General features: G+C 38.1%; 1 protein-coding gene across 1 annotated transcript; it reads right to left on the bottom strand.

Annotated features, from left to right (window-relative positions):
* Window positions 1-74: 74 nt before the first annotated feature.
* On the bottom strand, window positions 75-16,701 carry TERF1 (telomeric repeat binding factor 1). Its single transcript, XM_033061551.1, has 10 exons — window positions 16,503-16,701; window positions 14,612-14,707; window positions 12,402-12,532; window positions 11,250-11,336; window positions 9,832-9,981; window positions 7,009-7,115; window positions 5,778-5,843; window positions 5,651-5,694; window positions 4,652-4,716; window positions 75-622 (listed from the first exon to the last, which is right to left on the bottom strand). The coding sequence occupies exons 1-10, from the start codon at window positions 16,699-16,701 to the stop codon at window positions 464-466; spliced, it is 1,104 nt and encodes a 367-aa protein (XP_032917442.1). The 3' UTR covers window positions 75-463.
* Between the last annotated feature and the right edge of the window lies 1 nt (window position 16,702).

Raw genomic sequence — 16,702 nt, 5'->3', positions numbered from 1 at the left:
CCAAAATTTCAAAGTGAAGCAAAAAAAAAAAAAAAAAAAAGAATGGATTATATGGCAGGAAGTAATTATGAAAAGGTCATTCTAAAAAGAGATACAGGCCTTTAAAAATACAGAACACTTGACTTTTTATTAGCTTCCATCAAGCTAAAGATAGTGCCAGGCAAATCTAATACCCCTATTTACATAACAGATGTTTCTTAAACCACTACAAACACTTTCACTTTTCAGAATCTAGGACATCTATTATTGCATGTAGCAAAACAGGCCAGACTTTATATTTAAGTCATCATTACCAGAGCAAGTGAGCTTACATGAATGTTTTATACCTATTACTATTCAGTTTAATGTTTTAGGACAGCAATGCTGCTGGACACTATGAGACTAAATAAGATGTTATTCTGAAAAGCAAGGGTAGGTCCTCATGTAGGGAAAGGTCAAGAAGAGTTGGTTCTTGTAGTCCAGATCACCTTTGTTTCATCTTGTTCAATGTTCTCCACCGGTCTTTCAACATGACACTCGTTCGGTTGTTGAAGTTACCATGGGCTAAAATTTTGGACCAGTTACCCACTCCAAAATCCTTTATTCCCAATTTCAGCTCCAAGTCTTCTTCGTGAGTCCATCGCTAGGGCAAGAACAGAGAAAAATACCAGCTATATGAACAGAGAAAGGTATTAATGTAAGAGTTTATAGCAAATACAAAAGCAAGTTTTAAACAGCTCTCTAGTTATTAAGAGTACAGATGTCAGAGAGGTTTTTTTGAGCAACCATATCTTGAAACTAGAAATAAATGATAAATTTGTAACTGAACCTGTAGAGCTTTATGGGGGCTCCCAAAGGGGACCTGTGTTAATAAAGCCTTGGGTTAATTGGAGTAACTGGATTGGAAGCAAAAAATGTTTATAGAACATTACAAGAGCCGTAAGAATTGTAAATGGCTTAATCTGAAAGCCTAAAATTTATAGCTTGGTGGAATAAAAAAAAGGCTGGTTTCCCAGAGTATGTATAAAACCTCCTCCTGTAAGTAACAGATCACTTCCAGCTATCAAATGGATAGATGGTGTTGGCTATAAAGCAGAAGGGAACATGACAGAATCATGTTATGGCTCACCTTTACAACTGAAATCTTTGAAACTGGGAAGAACTGGGCAGAAAGGGAAATGCAGGTACAAAGGAATAGCCTCAACTTAAAGCCAACTAGTAGATCTGGTAAGTGCAAGGAAACATGAATAACAGAGGAACAAACATTACTTAACTCTGAAAATAATGTAGCCCATGGAAATGTAAATCTTATGGCTGTTGTCACTACACAAATGCATACCCTCTTGCTTGTGCACAAGGGAGGATGAGTAGCAGGAACACCCGGCCAGTATGACTGCCGGTGGCACAAGAACCACATCCATGGAAATAGGAAGAAAAAATAAATTTACTTCTTAATGACATGGAATCCTTTTGAGATCTTTAAAAGATTCTGCTCTTATAAGCTTCATCAGTTCAGTCTCTGTATGGTTCCACCCTTCTGTTAAACTTCTAAAAGTTGCAGCAGGGCTCAGACATGAAAGACAGAGGGGAGTCTCTGAGGGGGAAGGAGCTTAGATGACATTCAGCCTCAAAAATGTACCAGATCAAAACACTATCCTGGTTATTCTCCAAAAAGGGAAAATGTGGCATCTACACAAAGTACAAGCTGAGGTGTGTAAAGGCCAAACTTCACATCTCAAAGCTGGATTAATTCCAGCTTAATGCAAGTATCAGGGCCTCTTCAGTACACTCTGATCACCGACAAAACTCACTAAGCAGTGAAAGAAGAAATAGTAGTTCAACTGTATTTCTAAACAGTTAGGAACCTAAAATTTCTCTAAAGTAGTCTACCCTTCATCAAAAATACTTCCTTTTTCCAATTCTTCCTGTTCCATTGGTCTTTTGCAACATTAGCAGCGAAGAGCTTTTTTTTTAAACTATTATTAAAAGGCCAGAGATTCCATTGGAATCACGCAGTTCATCTTATTTCAGAGCATGCCAGAAAATTTTCCTAAATAAAATCTTTATTCAAGTAACACAGTTATGCTTGACCTACAGCACCAGATAATTCAAATACTTTCATCAAAAGAGACAATCACAACCCTTGTTACTTGCAATGATTAATTATATTTACTGTTAAAAGCGTTGTTTTTAGCTTGTTTTGATTTAATTGCTTACATTGAGCTTTTTTAAAAAATAAATTTATTCCATTTACTGCATAAAGGAGGGGCCTGTTTTACAGGTAAAGCAGGAACTGACTCATTTTCTTTTCACTGAGGAACAGCACAGAGCAGTAACTTGCCCCCTACCCCACTCATTGACAAGCCATCTGTCCCCTCTGGGACAGAATTTACGTAGATTCCAGCTTTGCACTGTTACAAGACTGGTTGAAAGCCTGGACATAATGCAGCACTACGCTTGAGCTCTCATCAGCACCGTGCCTGGTCCACAGCAACGTGACATCTGGCCAGCTCTGAACACCAGCAGAGCAAGCTTAGGTTTGCCAGGCAGAATGCAAAAACATTCCCTCACATATCTAAAGATCTTTTTATTCCTTAGAGTCAGTTCTGCTCTAGTGACCTGTCTCCCTTCATGCATTATGGGACTCTGATCTGAGTTTTCTCCTTCAGCTTTAAATGGAATTTTTTTCCATACAAGTCTGACTAAATTCTGAACACTCAGATTCTCAGACATATTGTTTAATTTAAATAAAGTATCATCCACATTTTAGACAACTCAAAGGTCTTACCATATACTTAATGGATATAAAATTGAGTACAAACAGTTCACTAAATTCTTTGACACTTGCATCCCCTAATACAGGAATGAGAAAATAAAGTATGCATCCTTTCAATAGCACTGCAGATTGTTCTATGCAGTTAGCTGAAAACATTGCAATGAAAGGCTGAAAATGGGCACTGAACCATTGCACTGAAATGCCATTTACAAAACAAGAGCAAACAATGCCAACATTGAATGAGGGACTACATGGAAAAGGAAGTTCTAGAAGTCAACAGCTCTGACATTCATTGCATTCTTTCATGCATGTGGACAATTTTATATCCCAGATGATTAAGCAGAGGAGCAGATTTATTGTTTAAAAAGCCAATTATCATTGCTTTCTGTAAAACATTTATGAGGTTTCTGTGGTATGGAGTAAGTTTCATTTAAGTTCTTTTAAAATTTTCAAATGTCAGATGCAGTTCTCTACAAATTTAGTCTTTATATTTCAATTAAGGTTGAACTATAACATAATTAAGCAAACAACTCCCATTTTTTTCTAACAAGATGTGTGTGCAAGCCCTAGACCTAGACACAGTGCCTGTAGGTGACCCCATAACAGACTAGCTCAGCATAAAAATATGTGAATACAAAGCTTTCATTAGCTCTGTGTCATTGTGGTCCAAATAGCTTAATTCTGGATGTTGAAAACAAGCTTGAGGGAAGTGCTCATGCTTACCAGCAACTGGCTAACAAGGTACTTATCCAGATATATGCTGGAATAAGGTAATTACGTCTTTAAAAGCAAAAAGTAAATCCAGTAAGTGTTGTTTTTTTTTTTTTAAGGGCACTGGTTTTATCTGCAGCTTTTAAAGAGGTCAGTGATTTAACTATTCCTGAGAATTGTTAGAAAGTGAAAAACTCTCTATAGGGGCCTAAACTTCAAGGATAGATGAGATCTCATTAGGACTTTAACTAATTTGAGGACAGCATGTAACTGAAGATTTAACCAGTGCATCAACTTCAGTAAAAAAGCTTAAAGAAATAGGAGTAAGTACAACTCTCCTCTAGGAAAACAAAAAACTCCAAAAAAACCAAACCAAAACAAACCCAAAAAAACCCAGCAACATAAACATAAGCAGATTTGGTCTTCCCTCATATGAAAAATTAAATATCAGAATGAACACCAGAAAAATGAAATAGCTTGCATCAAAAAGGATGTATGATGATAACCTGCACTATTATCTAAACAGAAAGACTCCATATTGCTTCCTAAGAGATCTATTATGAAGAGGAATCCAACAATGGCAATATATTTACTTAATGTTAATTTCTTCAGTTATCCTGATAAAATGCTGAACACATATGAAGGAAAATTGGCTACAAACAAAAATTAGCTTGAAAGACCCCAATACCAAATCAACTTCAAATTGCATTCTACTAAGGCATACACTTTTGCACTTCCCAACAATGGGAATTCTAGCATTAGTAAACACAGTAGGGTTATTTAAATGCAATCCAATGAAGACAGCACAAAGGACCATTTGAAATGCAGCAAGTTGCCTCTGATAGTTTCCCAAAACTCTCACAGGCAAATGACATCCTTAATTCTTTAATCCAAACCGTGGAAAGAATTTTTTATTTAACAGTATGCTTTGGTAACTGTGTAATTCAACAAATAAAAGACTTGAAAGCATTAGCAACAATATTTGAGACAGTAAAAATATGGTTTATTTCCTGTCTCTAAAAAGAAAAGGACTAGCAATTTCAGGAACTGTAGCACTTGAGTAAGCTACAGAATCTTAAATCTAAGCACTAGATTTAAAAAAATAGATTAAATAAAGCTGAGAAAAAAATTTCTGTGCATGCTGATTAATTTCATTTCCATTTAGAAGACAGAATAGTTACAAACCTGTCTTCTTCGGCTACATATCAAAGAAACTTCATTTCTTCCCACATTATGCATGTTGTTAAGACCTAGAAGACAGTTAATATAAATCCAGAACAATGAGTAGTCAACATCATGGCAGCAGTTCTGCATTTTACCATTTACACATGACAAGAATATACACTATTTTGATATGCTTTGACAGATTGGGAATATTTCAGTGTCTGTTTACATATAAGTACACTTTTATATATGAATATACAGCCATAGTCCAAGGGCTTCAAAAAATATGCTATTCAAAAAACCCGCCACATTTTCTACATAATAGAGCACACAGAATTGTATTTTAAACACTGAGGTAGAAATTAATACATAATAAAACATTTCATTTTGGTAAAAACAGTTTTACTATATGCACTACTCTCATTTTTACATAGAGAGAATGGAAGTAACATTCAAGGCAACTTAAGAGTTTGTTCTTCCATTTGCAACACGGCCACAATATCTCTCTGTGGTAAAAAGGTGCTAATGGCCTTAAGAACTTACTTATAAGTATGATATTATGTGTTTTGTTAGAAGTTTTTTAAGTTAGAAGGTTTTTAAGAAGTAATACCAGGAAAATGCACAAACATCCTGACTTTCTGCATTTTACAGTATGATTTGTTTTCCAATCAGCTAACTTCTTTAGTTCCTTCCCAATCAAGTTACCCAGCACAGAATTCAGAAAGAAACTAATTTCAGTACTCCTCTGGCAGCTTTCTTTTGCACAGTTGTAAACCAACTAAGCAAACCAGAAAATAGTAAATGATTTTGCAAAATTAATTGTTAGAGAACATTAAGCCCCTTCACAGTATCCTAAATATGGCAAACACCAAACCAGAATTTGTGCAGAAACCACACACAACTTGGAGTGGTTTTATTTACCGCAACCATTTCTGTATTAATCCAATCACACCAGATAGCAGTTAGAAATTAGTGCTTGACATGACTATTTTGAAAGTGCAAAAACAAACTAATACTCACTCTGAAGAACTCTGTTCTTTCCAGGTTTCTCTCCCGAACTTCTCCTGCAAAGAACACATCTGAAGTAAAAATACAGAAAACTTGATGAAAAGTCTGTGACCAGACCAACAACAACAAAATTTTTTACCTTGCTGTGGGTTTTAATATGTCTCCAGATGACTGACTTGTGATATACTGTTCCTCTTTCAGCAATCTTAAAGAGAAAAGACTAAAAATTTATTTCCTAGGCAGCAACTTGCCATTTATATGATTCAACAATATTTAAATGAAAGAAAATCTTAAGGCTTCTCTACAGAAGGGGCATACAATTACTAACTGCATCAATGCATTCACCATCTTAACCTTGCCTCCCTGCACCTGGCGGAAAAATACAGAATCTGCTGTGCAGGAATCTGTGAGTCCCTTGTGGGACCCACAAGGATCACTGAGTTCAGCTTTTAGCCTTGCACAGGCAGCTCCAGGAGTCACATCACGTGCCTGAGACCACTGTGCAAATGCTTCCTGAACTCTGCCAGGTTTGGTGCTGTGACCATTTCCTAGGGTAGCCTGTTCCCAAGACATTAAAGTTGAAGATAAGAGGCATTTCGTACATCTATTTTTTCATTAGGAATTATTTCCATAGGGGTTTTTTTAAACAAATCTTTCATCATATCTCAGATGTGTCAGGAGTTGCCTTTCTAGAAAAATAATTTTAAAAAATCTTATGACTTGTCTTCCTCTATACCACCTGCATCCGCCAGTTTTCTTAACTAAATTATGCCAAGTATTTCAAGTACAAAAATGAAGAAATACAGATTCTATCCCAGCTAAAGATTGCAACTTATTATCCCTGAAAAACAAGTGGTGATAAAACTAGATTAGCATTTTCCAAAATAATCATGTAACTTTTCTGAAGGTTTGCACTCTCAGAATCATGAAGCAACATAATTATTTCCCTTCACGCTAGTATCACTAAGGGGTCAGCTGTAATAAAAATGTAAGACTGATTCTATTTCCTTATTCTTTTTCTTCTTGAGATGATCTATGGCCTGAAACTAGAATTAAAAGGAGTTCAATCAAGCATTATAAAAGCAAAGTCTTTTTTCTGCTTTTATTATTATAGACTGACAGCTGTTTAAACTGCAAATTGTGCAACATCATAAATAATTAAACTTAATGACAAGCTATTTGATGTAAATGCCAAAAATAACAACCACAGAAGAGTACAAATTAAAAAAAATTGGGAATGTGCTTGTAGTTAATTTTCTGTTGGACAACAGTTTGGAATTTAATGTCCCTCCTCCTACCTACTCTTTGGTCTAGAAGTTTCATGTTACTGTCCAAGCACATCCCTTAGCAATATAATACTTAACACAAACCTTTTTTTTGTTTTCAAATCACTTTTGTCATTTTCATTGACTTCCAGAGGTCTGATTTGCAATGTCACTGCTCCCAACCCTTTAGATGCTACATGTTTTATGGCTCCCTGTGAGAAACGGAATTGATATCTTAAAATTAAAGCCAAGCAGTACCTAGATAGGAGTTTGCAGTAAGATTAATATGTATACTTTTTATTAGAACTAGCAGTGTTTATTTGACACACATTTCAGAGATATTAACATTAAACTAATTAGCTTCAAACCAACTTTAGCATGTTAAATTGAAATCCATAAAGACCTTTATCAACTAATAACTTGGAGAAATTCTAGTCATAGCTGCAATTGATTTTTATATGGGCACAAAGAAATACAACAAATAGTTGCAAAATGAGTGAACTCAAAAGTATGTGAAGTAAATTGCAGAGTTTACAGTAATTTCACGAATACAAGCCGCACTGACTATAAGCCGCATCTCTGGGTGTTGGCAAACATTTCGTTCTTTGTCCATAAATAAGCCGCACCTGAGTATAAGCCGTTCTGTCGTTCGCAGCGAGGACCCGTGTGCAACAAAGTTGCCAAATAGTAACAGAACTGCGGCATGGCGGGGGGGTTTACTGGTTCAGCTAAGGCTGTGCAGGCTCGGCCCATTTGGGGCTGCTGACAGGGCCGGGTGGCCCAGCCCGGTGGGGCTGCTCGAGGCCGGCCACCGCCCCTGGGCTCGCTCGCCCCGGCCCGGCGCCGCCCCGCGGTGGCAGGCGGGGATGGAGCGCCCCCCGCTTACCCCACGGGCCGCGGGGATGTCAGCGCAGAGCCCCCTGCCTCTCCACTGCCTGAAGGAGGGAACTCCCCTGCCTCCCTCCCTCCCCCCGCGCTGCCGGCGCTGAGCTGGCCCCACTCGCCACGCAACACAGTAACCAATCTGTAACAATTGCGAAATCCTGGGTTTTACTGGCAGGTGCTTGGCTCCCTGGTTGGCACTTCTGGGGTTGTAAATGTCAGAAAATGATTCACATATTAGCCACTCCCGAGTATAAGCCGCATTTCCGGTGTGGGAGCAAAATTTTAGTCAAAATGGTGCAGCTTGTATTTGTGAAATTACTGTAATTAAGACTGCAAATACTATGACAGTACTCCAAAGCCTAGTTTTGATAACTAGGTTAGAAACTAAAACTGACAGATGTCAAGTTTATCTAGTTCTGTAGCACATGGCAGCATACACGTAACGCTTTCAAAAGACGTGTCTAGGCAGACCTTAGTCTTGTGATATAACCTTTTTTGCACTGGTAGAAAGATATTTCTAATATCCCGCTCAAACTTTTAGCCACAAGCTAGGATTATTTCTCCACCATTGTCAAGATAAGGAAGCATTAATTCAATACTCATAGACTACCCAAAAAGGGCTTCCTACACTGAATAAAGATGGGACAAATCTCTTAGCAGGGTCTGTAGTGGTAGGACAAGATTTTAAACTAAAAGAGGGTATATTTGGACTAGATATAAGGAAGAATTCTGTTTTGTTTATAATGAGTGGCAAAACATGGAACAGGCTGCCAAGCAAGGTGATTGATGCCTGATCCCTGAAAGCCTTCAAGGCCAGATTGAATGGGGCTCTAAACAACCTGATCTGATTGAAGATGTCCCTGCTTATTGCAAGGGGTTTGGACTAAACTACCTTTAAAGGTTCCTTCCAATCAAAACTATTCTGTAATTATACTTCTACATCTGGCACTAGAAGAAAGGGAAGAGAAATTAATAGCTAAAGCTAGAGTGTTCTTCTGCAGAGAACACAGGGTACACTGCTGGGAAAACAGTGTGTTACACAGAAATGGGAATTCTTCACAAAATTGTCTCCTCCATGTACCAGAATAACTCTGTTCAAAGCAAGATTTGCAATGTGGGTGCAGACAGTAGGGCAAATCTGCAGGCACTGGGAGTGCAGGCAGTGAGGGCCTTAGGCACGCTTGTATGGAGTTCTGGGCCTTCTCCAACACCTCCAAGCCGCCACTTCCATCTTAGACTCAAAGAAAGAGCCTTGAAAACTAACAGTCAAGTGAAACCATTAAAAGGTATTCCTTGTATTATACTTTGAATGTATTTAATAAGTTGTCTAGTCTCTCTGGTAAGAAAATGAAAAACACAAAGGAACTTCAGGATTGTTTATTTAAAATTTGCTTCTTATTACCTTTGGACGTCTGTGCTTTTGTAATTGAATAATTCAATATTCTTTTATACGAAGTAAACATAAGAGAAATTCTTTACAATCCTCCTGAAGATGAACTGAAGAAGGAATGTTGTTCTTGCCAATTTCAAATCACTTTTAAGCAAGACTGCTTGTAAGGAACATTTGTATTTACAGGAAAACAGCAATAATAGTTTTCTATCTTCTAACTCCTCTGAATTTCCTAAAGCTTTTAGCCAAATTAACAGCTCTTGATTTTTATTTTTAGTATGAGAAGTCATGTAGGCTTAAATAAAACAAGCATTAAATATAAAGCTAGGTTTAAGGAGTAACATATCAGAACTATTGCTCCTAAAACAGATCTTGTTTTAATTACGCTATTTTTCTAACTATTTCTCTAATCAAAACAGTTGTGGGAAAAACAATCATAGAAGATATTTTAGATGAGTCTCTTTCAAACTTTCTCCAAGACATATTAATTAAAGCAAAAAGGTTGACTATAAGACAATCTAAAGAAAGGTAACGTCTCCTTTTCATCTAATACAGTAACTGAATATTGCCATAACAACTCCCTTGAAAGGATAAATCTATTTAATTGTTTCAGGTAATTTGTTTCAAAAGTTTTTAAAATACTTACAACATACCTGTATTAAGAAGTTACTTTCATTTTCTTTCATGAAAAGTTCAGTATAAGACTTGACTTTACTTATCAAATTACTGTAACTGAAGCTTTGGAGAAGAGGAACATATGGATCCTTGTTTTTAATAACAGTTGCCAGCTTCACCCTTAAAGGCTAAGAAAAGCACAGCTTTAAACACAAATCCTGCAGTAAACTCGGTATCTATGCTAAACAGGAAATACAGAAAGCTAAACAAGAAGATTATATAGCTTCCTGAAGATCCCTATACAATTTCATGCTGCAGTTTGAAAGGGTTCTAGAGTCAACTAGACATAACACCAGGTATTTACCTTATGTGCTCAGTAAGTGGTAAAGTGTAACTGACCAGAAATCCACTTTCCTTTCCTTTATGAACAACACTGAAAGCAGGGATGTCAGAGGAGGAAAAAACACCCAGAAAAAGTCACCCATTACTCAGTTCTCTCCTCATTTGCTGCCTCAAAAAGACTGCCATTGAAAGGGGTGTAGTGTTCAGGAAAAGGATAACTTAGTAAAGAATCATTAAGGGCACATCAATATTGATAATCAGAAATTCACATTTTTGTCCACTAATCCCTCTGAATTTCACAGAAGCCAGTATAGCCAGAGAATTATTGTCTGTGTATAGGTTGCATTTTTATTTATGAATACGAGTACTATTACCACAATCCACACTTTCCAAACATCCAAATCCTATGAATGGAAGTGTATCTGAAGAGTAAGTCGTATACAGGCTACTACTTACACAGAATATGTGTCCTAATATACCAGTTGAACATACAGGCAGCATTTTTAACTTCTTTTCACCTACAGTCCCTCTGTTCCTCTTTTCTCCACCCCAGCAAATTAAAGTGTGTGCATTAACTATTACATTAAAGACATTCACTCAAACTTGCAACTTTCTGAATGATGCAGTCAACTTCAAACCAGGAGGTGGCCTGATGCATGCGTTGTCTTTTCCAGGCAGAGGCATAATAGCATTCAGTCTGTACTACAAAAGCTAAAGAGTTTTCTTTCCTAGGGATGCTTTGGTACATAGAACACTAATCAGAGGTAACAGAGTCCACTGCAATAGAAATCAGCAAAGTGGCTGCTGGTACTCAGCATTATCAAATTCCTAGAATTTGTAGTACCATCTCACTCATCATGTGAAGCAGAAGAGGAGATGAAGAACAACTGCTGCTAAAAGCATTTTACTCCCACATATCATCCAGTGTTTCTACCAATCTCCTAGTCACAAAGTTTATTTTGCATTTTAAAGCGACATAGGTGTGTGAAGGCGACTGCATAGACAATAATGAGATTGAAGTTATGCAGGTAGGATTTGCCAGCTTTGCAAACCGACTCCCCTCGTTCTCACCTGAAAATCAAGAGCTTTTAACGCAATTTAAGCAAGTTGCTACCTTATCTGATTCGGAGTCTGTGAACAGCCTTTCAAGAACTTCAGCAGCTTCCTTGAAATATCTGTTTTCCATATAGACTGCTACAATCTACAAGAAATATAATTACAAGATATAATTATTTTCCACCTGAGATTCAGAAAAAACACTATTCTACAGTTTTCTAAGACTCCCAAAATTCAGATGATTATATATTTAAGAGTTCCCAACACTTATCTATTTCTAACAGTTAGTTCTGGAATTAGTTTTGAAATTTATTTCAATTGATATGTTTTTCAGGTTGGCAGTTTTTGAAACAAATTTGAACTGGCACAAACAGGAACCATATGAGATAGAAAAACGACCCCTCTACAGATCTATTTACTCTGTACTAAAACTGAAAATTCAGTTCAGTCTGCTAATAGCCCATACATTTTATAAAAGGGGCTCTGTTTCAGCAGGATAGAATTTTTAAGGTTGGAAAAGACCCTTTAAGGTCATCAAGTCCAACTATCAACCTAGCACCCACCACCATGTTCACCATTAAACCATGTCCTCAAGTGCCATATCCATGTTTTTTTCAAACACTTCCAGGGATAGCGTCTCCATCACTTCCCTGGGCAGTCTGTCCCAGTGCTGTGGAATCCTTTGTGTGAAAAAATTTTTCCTTATACCCAACCTAAACCTCCCATGGCACAACTTGAGGTCATTTTCTCTTGTCCTCTCACTAGTCACTTGGGAGAAGGCAGCTGTAGAGAGGGATAAGATCCTCTCCAGACTCTATTCTCCAGGCTAAACAGCCCCAGTTCCCTCAGCTGCTCCTTGTAAGGCTTGTGCTGCAGACCCTGCACCAGTTCCATTGCCCTTCTCTGGACACTCTCCAGCACCTCAATGTCTTTGTAGTCCTGAGGGGCCCACAAATGAACACAGGATTCAATGTGTGGCCTTACCACTGCTGAGCATAGGAGAGAATCACTGCCCTGGTCCTGATGGCCACACTGTTCTAGAAACAAGCCAGGATGCCATTGGCCTTCTTGGCCACCTGGGCACATGCTGGCTCTTGTTTAGCTGTTGCTGACCAGCACCCCCAGGTCCTTTCCTGCTAGGCAGCTTTCCAGCTACTATTTTCCAATGAGTAGGTAGCATCCTGAAGCATTATGAGTAAGTCATACAGACCTGAATTTGAATCAAGAGATGAATATCTTCATGAAGTTTTGCCAGTTTAATTTCTTCCCTTTCAAGTAAAGTCCAGAAGGACAGAGCAGATTCCAAAGGTGAAATTCTTTGATCATTTTCAAACCGTAATCCTTAGGAAGAAAAGAAACAAAGTACTTATAAAAATTAAAGGATTAAGTTAAATAGATGACATTATTTATATGCAGTAAAGTAATAAGTATTATACAATTTCAATTCATTTTCCCTCAATTTTTATGTGTGTTTAAGAAACTTGAAGCAACTGTCTTCTTTTCAGAGAGACTGGTTCCTCCTACCCTTGCTAATAACATTACTTCTGCATTTTCAGGGATTATTATGTCAACTAATCATTGTTCACTTAAAATGCCACTTGCAATTAGGTATTTGAGCTGGCATTAATAATACATTAAACTTAGCATCAGATATCACAACATTTGATATTGATATTATTAATTTTGTAATATAATCACCGTGCTAAGCAGTTTGGGATTTTTTTCCCCTAAGTCTATCACTGTTTCCATGTCTTAGCTTTTTGTTGCATTAAACTGAGAGGGAAACTCAAACAGTTCTACACGTGAGTGTCACTGAAAAAGAAGCAACCTCTCACATCAGTGTACTGCTGTGCCAACACCAAGGTTTGTGCAAACTCCCAACAAAGTGACTAGTACTGGCAGAAATCTGGCCTAGCCAAATGTTCATCCCCTCAACACTCTCAAGCAGTTTCCCAGTCTGGTCACAGCACACCTGCACAAGTGGGTGTCCCAATGTCACAGATCAGGAGGAGCTGGCAGGTGCACAAATGCTTTTTTCCCCATGGCACTCCAGCTAAATTCAACATGTTCACTGAACTACAGCCTCACTTACGCCTTCCTTTTATGGTATCAGCAGAATCTCTCAACTTATTCTTTTCATTAAGTATTTTTCAGACAGAAGCTAAAAATTTACACAATGCTGAGGAGAGAAAAATTATTTTATACCCACTACAATGTCAAACAGTGACATTTCAAACAGTATTATGTGCACATATACACATAACTAAAAGACACATGTTCTCTAATTATTGTCTCAATTAAGCAACGTGACACTTCATACTGTTTTTCAATAGTGTAAAACCAAAGTATTTAGCTCTTAGAGAGCTGAAACAGCCTACTCTGAGATCAGTGCAGATCAAATATTTTAATAACTAGAAAAAATAGGAAATCTACATATATTAGCTTTCCATGTACGTTGTGCAGATACACCTGATGTAATACCTACTACACACAAGCAATCTTCCTCACCACACAGATCATTCACTAAGACACACAATGAAATCATATCCTCAAGTGCTACATACAGTAATATAATTTAGAGCATTGGCACAAAGATTTCATAATTTGTATACTATTTTAAATAATTTGATGAACTGTTTTTAATATTAGAACTTGATTATCAAGATAAACTAAATCAGGATGACATAATACCTGATAAGCAACGTAGGAAATATAGTTGTATAAAAACAAGACTTTGTGGCATTGCTAGAGCCAGAGTACACTTTTTTCTTCCATGCTCATACTTACAAGACTGCTTCAGGTTTTTAAATTCCAGAGTTTTATGAAACAGTGGAAAAAAAAAAGTTAAAGTCTTCCAGAAACTCAAACAATCATCTTGGCTAAACCAACAAGTGGCAAATGCAGCCAAACAGAAGATACGGTAGTGGAATAAGAGCCCCAAGGACTTGCTGCCAGCTGAAAGTCTTACAGTCTTCTGTAGGAAACATGGACAGACATCCACATTCTCATTCCTGCTGTCTGTCCTACTTTAACCTCTTGAGTTAAATGTGCAGAAAAGAACTCCTACGCTGAGTTTTAAACTTGCTCACTAAGAGCTGGTCAGTCCTTTCCAGTGTATTTCTTTTGTTGATACTACTCTGACAAAAGAAACCTGGTGATTTAAGAAGTATTTGGTCATTCAAACTCCACACAGCTAAGTCAGCACAGAGTGACACCAGTCCTGCAGACAGCTCAGTCACATGTTTAATAAAGATAGTGCAAAATGTGACATTTATTAAATTTACTTATATATATTTATATCAATACATGAAATATATATAGACGTACAGTAAAGGCTATGTGAAGGCATACCTAACACACATCTGTAGAAGTTCATGAAACTATTTTTAAACAAATGAAAAAAAGAACCTGAGAATTTACCAAGGTTTTTTCCTTGTGCAATTCTTATCAAAAGTTGGCAGAGATATACTGTTTTTTTCTGATGCGGAGGTATTTGCGAGAGGCCATCAATAAGAGCTGGAAAAGAAGAGAAAAGTCAAGTCAGTCTTGCTCCAGCACTGCCACAGTGTGGCTAGACATATACTAGACACTGTGTGATCAGATTTCACTAAATTACTAATTCCTTAAGAAACTAATGAAGCACACTTAATTAGTATTCTTCCATGGTAAAGCAATTTAAATAATATTTAAGAGCTTGACCAGAAGAAAATATCCTTTTCTGAAGAAACAGCAGAATTAATCACAGCCATTTCAAAGACCATAGTATTGAATTCATGTTTTTTTTTTTTTTTTTTTTTTCGTAAGTAGGTAACTACAAAAGACAACTGTCTGCTCCAAAGAACACTTCCAGGGAATATCCACAAACCAGGAGCACAGGTAGACTGGTAACACAAGTTGCTATAGCAACTTACAGAACTAAAGCAGTAAAAGCCACATGGAAAGCTTACTCGGAAATGTAAATTTACAAGTGAAATCCTCCTTGCAAGGTTGGAAGGTCACAAGGATTAACATATATTTTCAAATGGGAGCTAGCATGACTTTATTCCCATCACACAGGTTACTGTGAATTTCTTATACTAAAGTGCTGAATACAGTAATTGATCTTCACAGCATAATACAGACACATTCAAAATGAAAAGTGAACCACAGAACAGTTGGGTCTCAAAGGAGCTGCTGGGTATCATCTGGAACCACTGCCTGTCTACCTTTCTGCACTTGTTTCAATTCAAATTCACTCTTTTGTCGACAGTCAAGCATGATTTCTGCCGTGATTCCCTTTGACACATGCAAGAACAATAGTTCTGTGTTTCTATGAAAAAACCACACCTGCTTTTCTGTTACAATCTGACTGTGCTTTGCTTTTCCTAAAGGCTTTTACAATATGAACTTTATAATCTTAGAGTACCAAACTCTTTACTCTGTTGCTGAAGAGTAGGAACAAATTCAAAATTTGCTATTATTTCTTATCGCCATATGAATTTGAATTTTGTACAATTTAATTAATAGCTTCTACTAATGCACTCAGTCTTCCCAGTTATTCTCAGGAGGTATTTTCAATCTGTTTTTGTATTGCCAGCTTCTCTGCTTCCCACCTTCACAAAACTTCAGTACAATTCTGCTGAATTGCAATCCAAAGGCCACACATCGAGAAACAACATAAATAATTTAATCTAGCAGTTCCTCATTCAAAGTACCTCATTAAGCTATGGTTAGATTTCTTACCTCTTACCATATCAATGTGCTTAGCAATCATTCTGCATGCCATTGAATTCCAGTCTTTGTAGAAGTTTAAACAAGTCATACTACTACGTTCACTTGCGTATATATTCTTGACTCAGACAAAATGAGCCCCAAAACTCTAACCTGGTATCCTCAGGAAAAGTGCTTCTTACAGAAGAAAACACCATAAATCCATCAAATTTATATGCGACTTAGACATTTACTTCTAGTTGGCAACCCCTCTCACTCCATAACTTATTTCTCATTTTAAATATGTTTTTTCATTACAAATCCAGACGCCAGACTTCATTTCATCTCGTCTCCGTCTGCCAGACTATAGTTCTCTGAAGCATTTCCAGCACTGCTGTATTGCCACCGTGTGCGAATGCGGCAGCCCGGGGATCTCCCGAGGCCCCTGAAAGAGCCGAGCATCGCCCCCAGCGCTGCTGACCACGGTGCTCGGCAGGCTACGGGTGCTTTAGAGCTCGCACCCTCCGGCGTGCTGGAGGCAGCTGCCCGCCCCTCGGGCCCCGCCGGGCTCGCTGCCCCCGGAGCGGCTGAGCGAGAACCCCGAGCCGCCGCCGCCTCTCACCTTGCGCAACGTCCCTCCATCGCCAGAACTCCGGCCCGCTCTGCTCCGCGAAGTGTCGGCACAGGCAGGAGCAGGCGAACTCCAGCATCCATTCCGCGGCCACGGCCTCCACGACCAGCGGCGGGGCCGAGCTGACAGAGCTACTGACGGAGCTGCTGCTGCCGCCATCCGCCCCACTCAGCGCACCCGCGGCCGCCATC

This window comes from Catharus ustulatus, chromosome 1 (assembly GCF_009819885.2).
Source record: "Catharus ustulatus isolate bCatUst1 chromosome 1, bCatUst1.pri.v2, whole genome shotgun sequence".
NCBI classification, from domain to species: Eukaryota; Metazoa; Chordata; class Aves; order Passeriformes; family Turdidae; genus Catharus; species Catharus ustulatus.
This window is presented reverse-complemented; position numbering and strand designations above follow the sequence as displayed.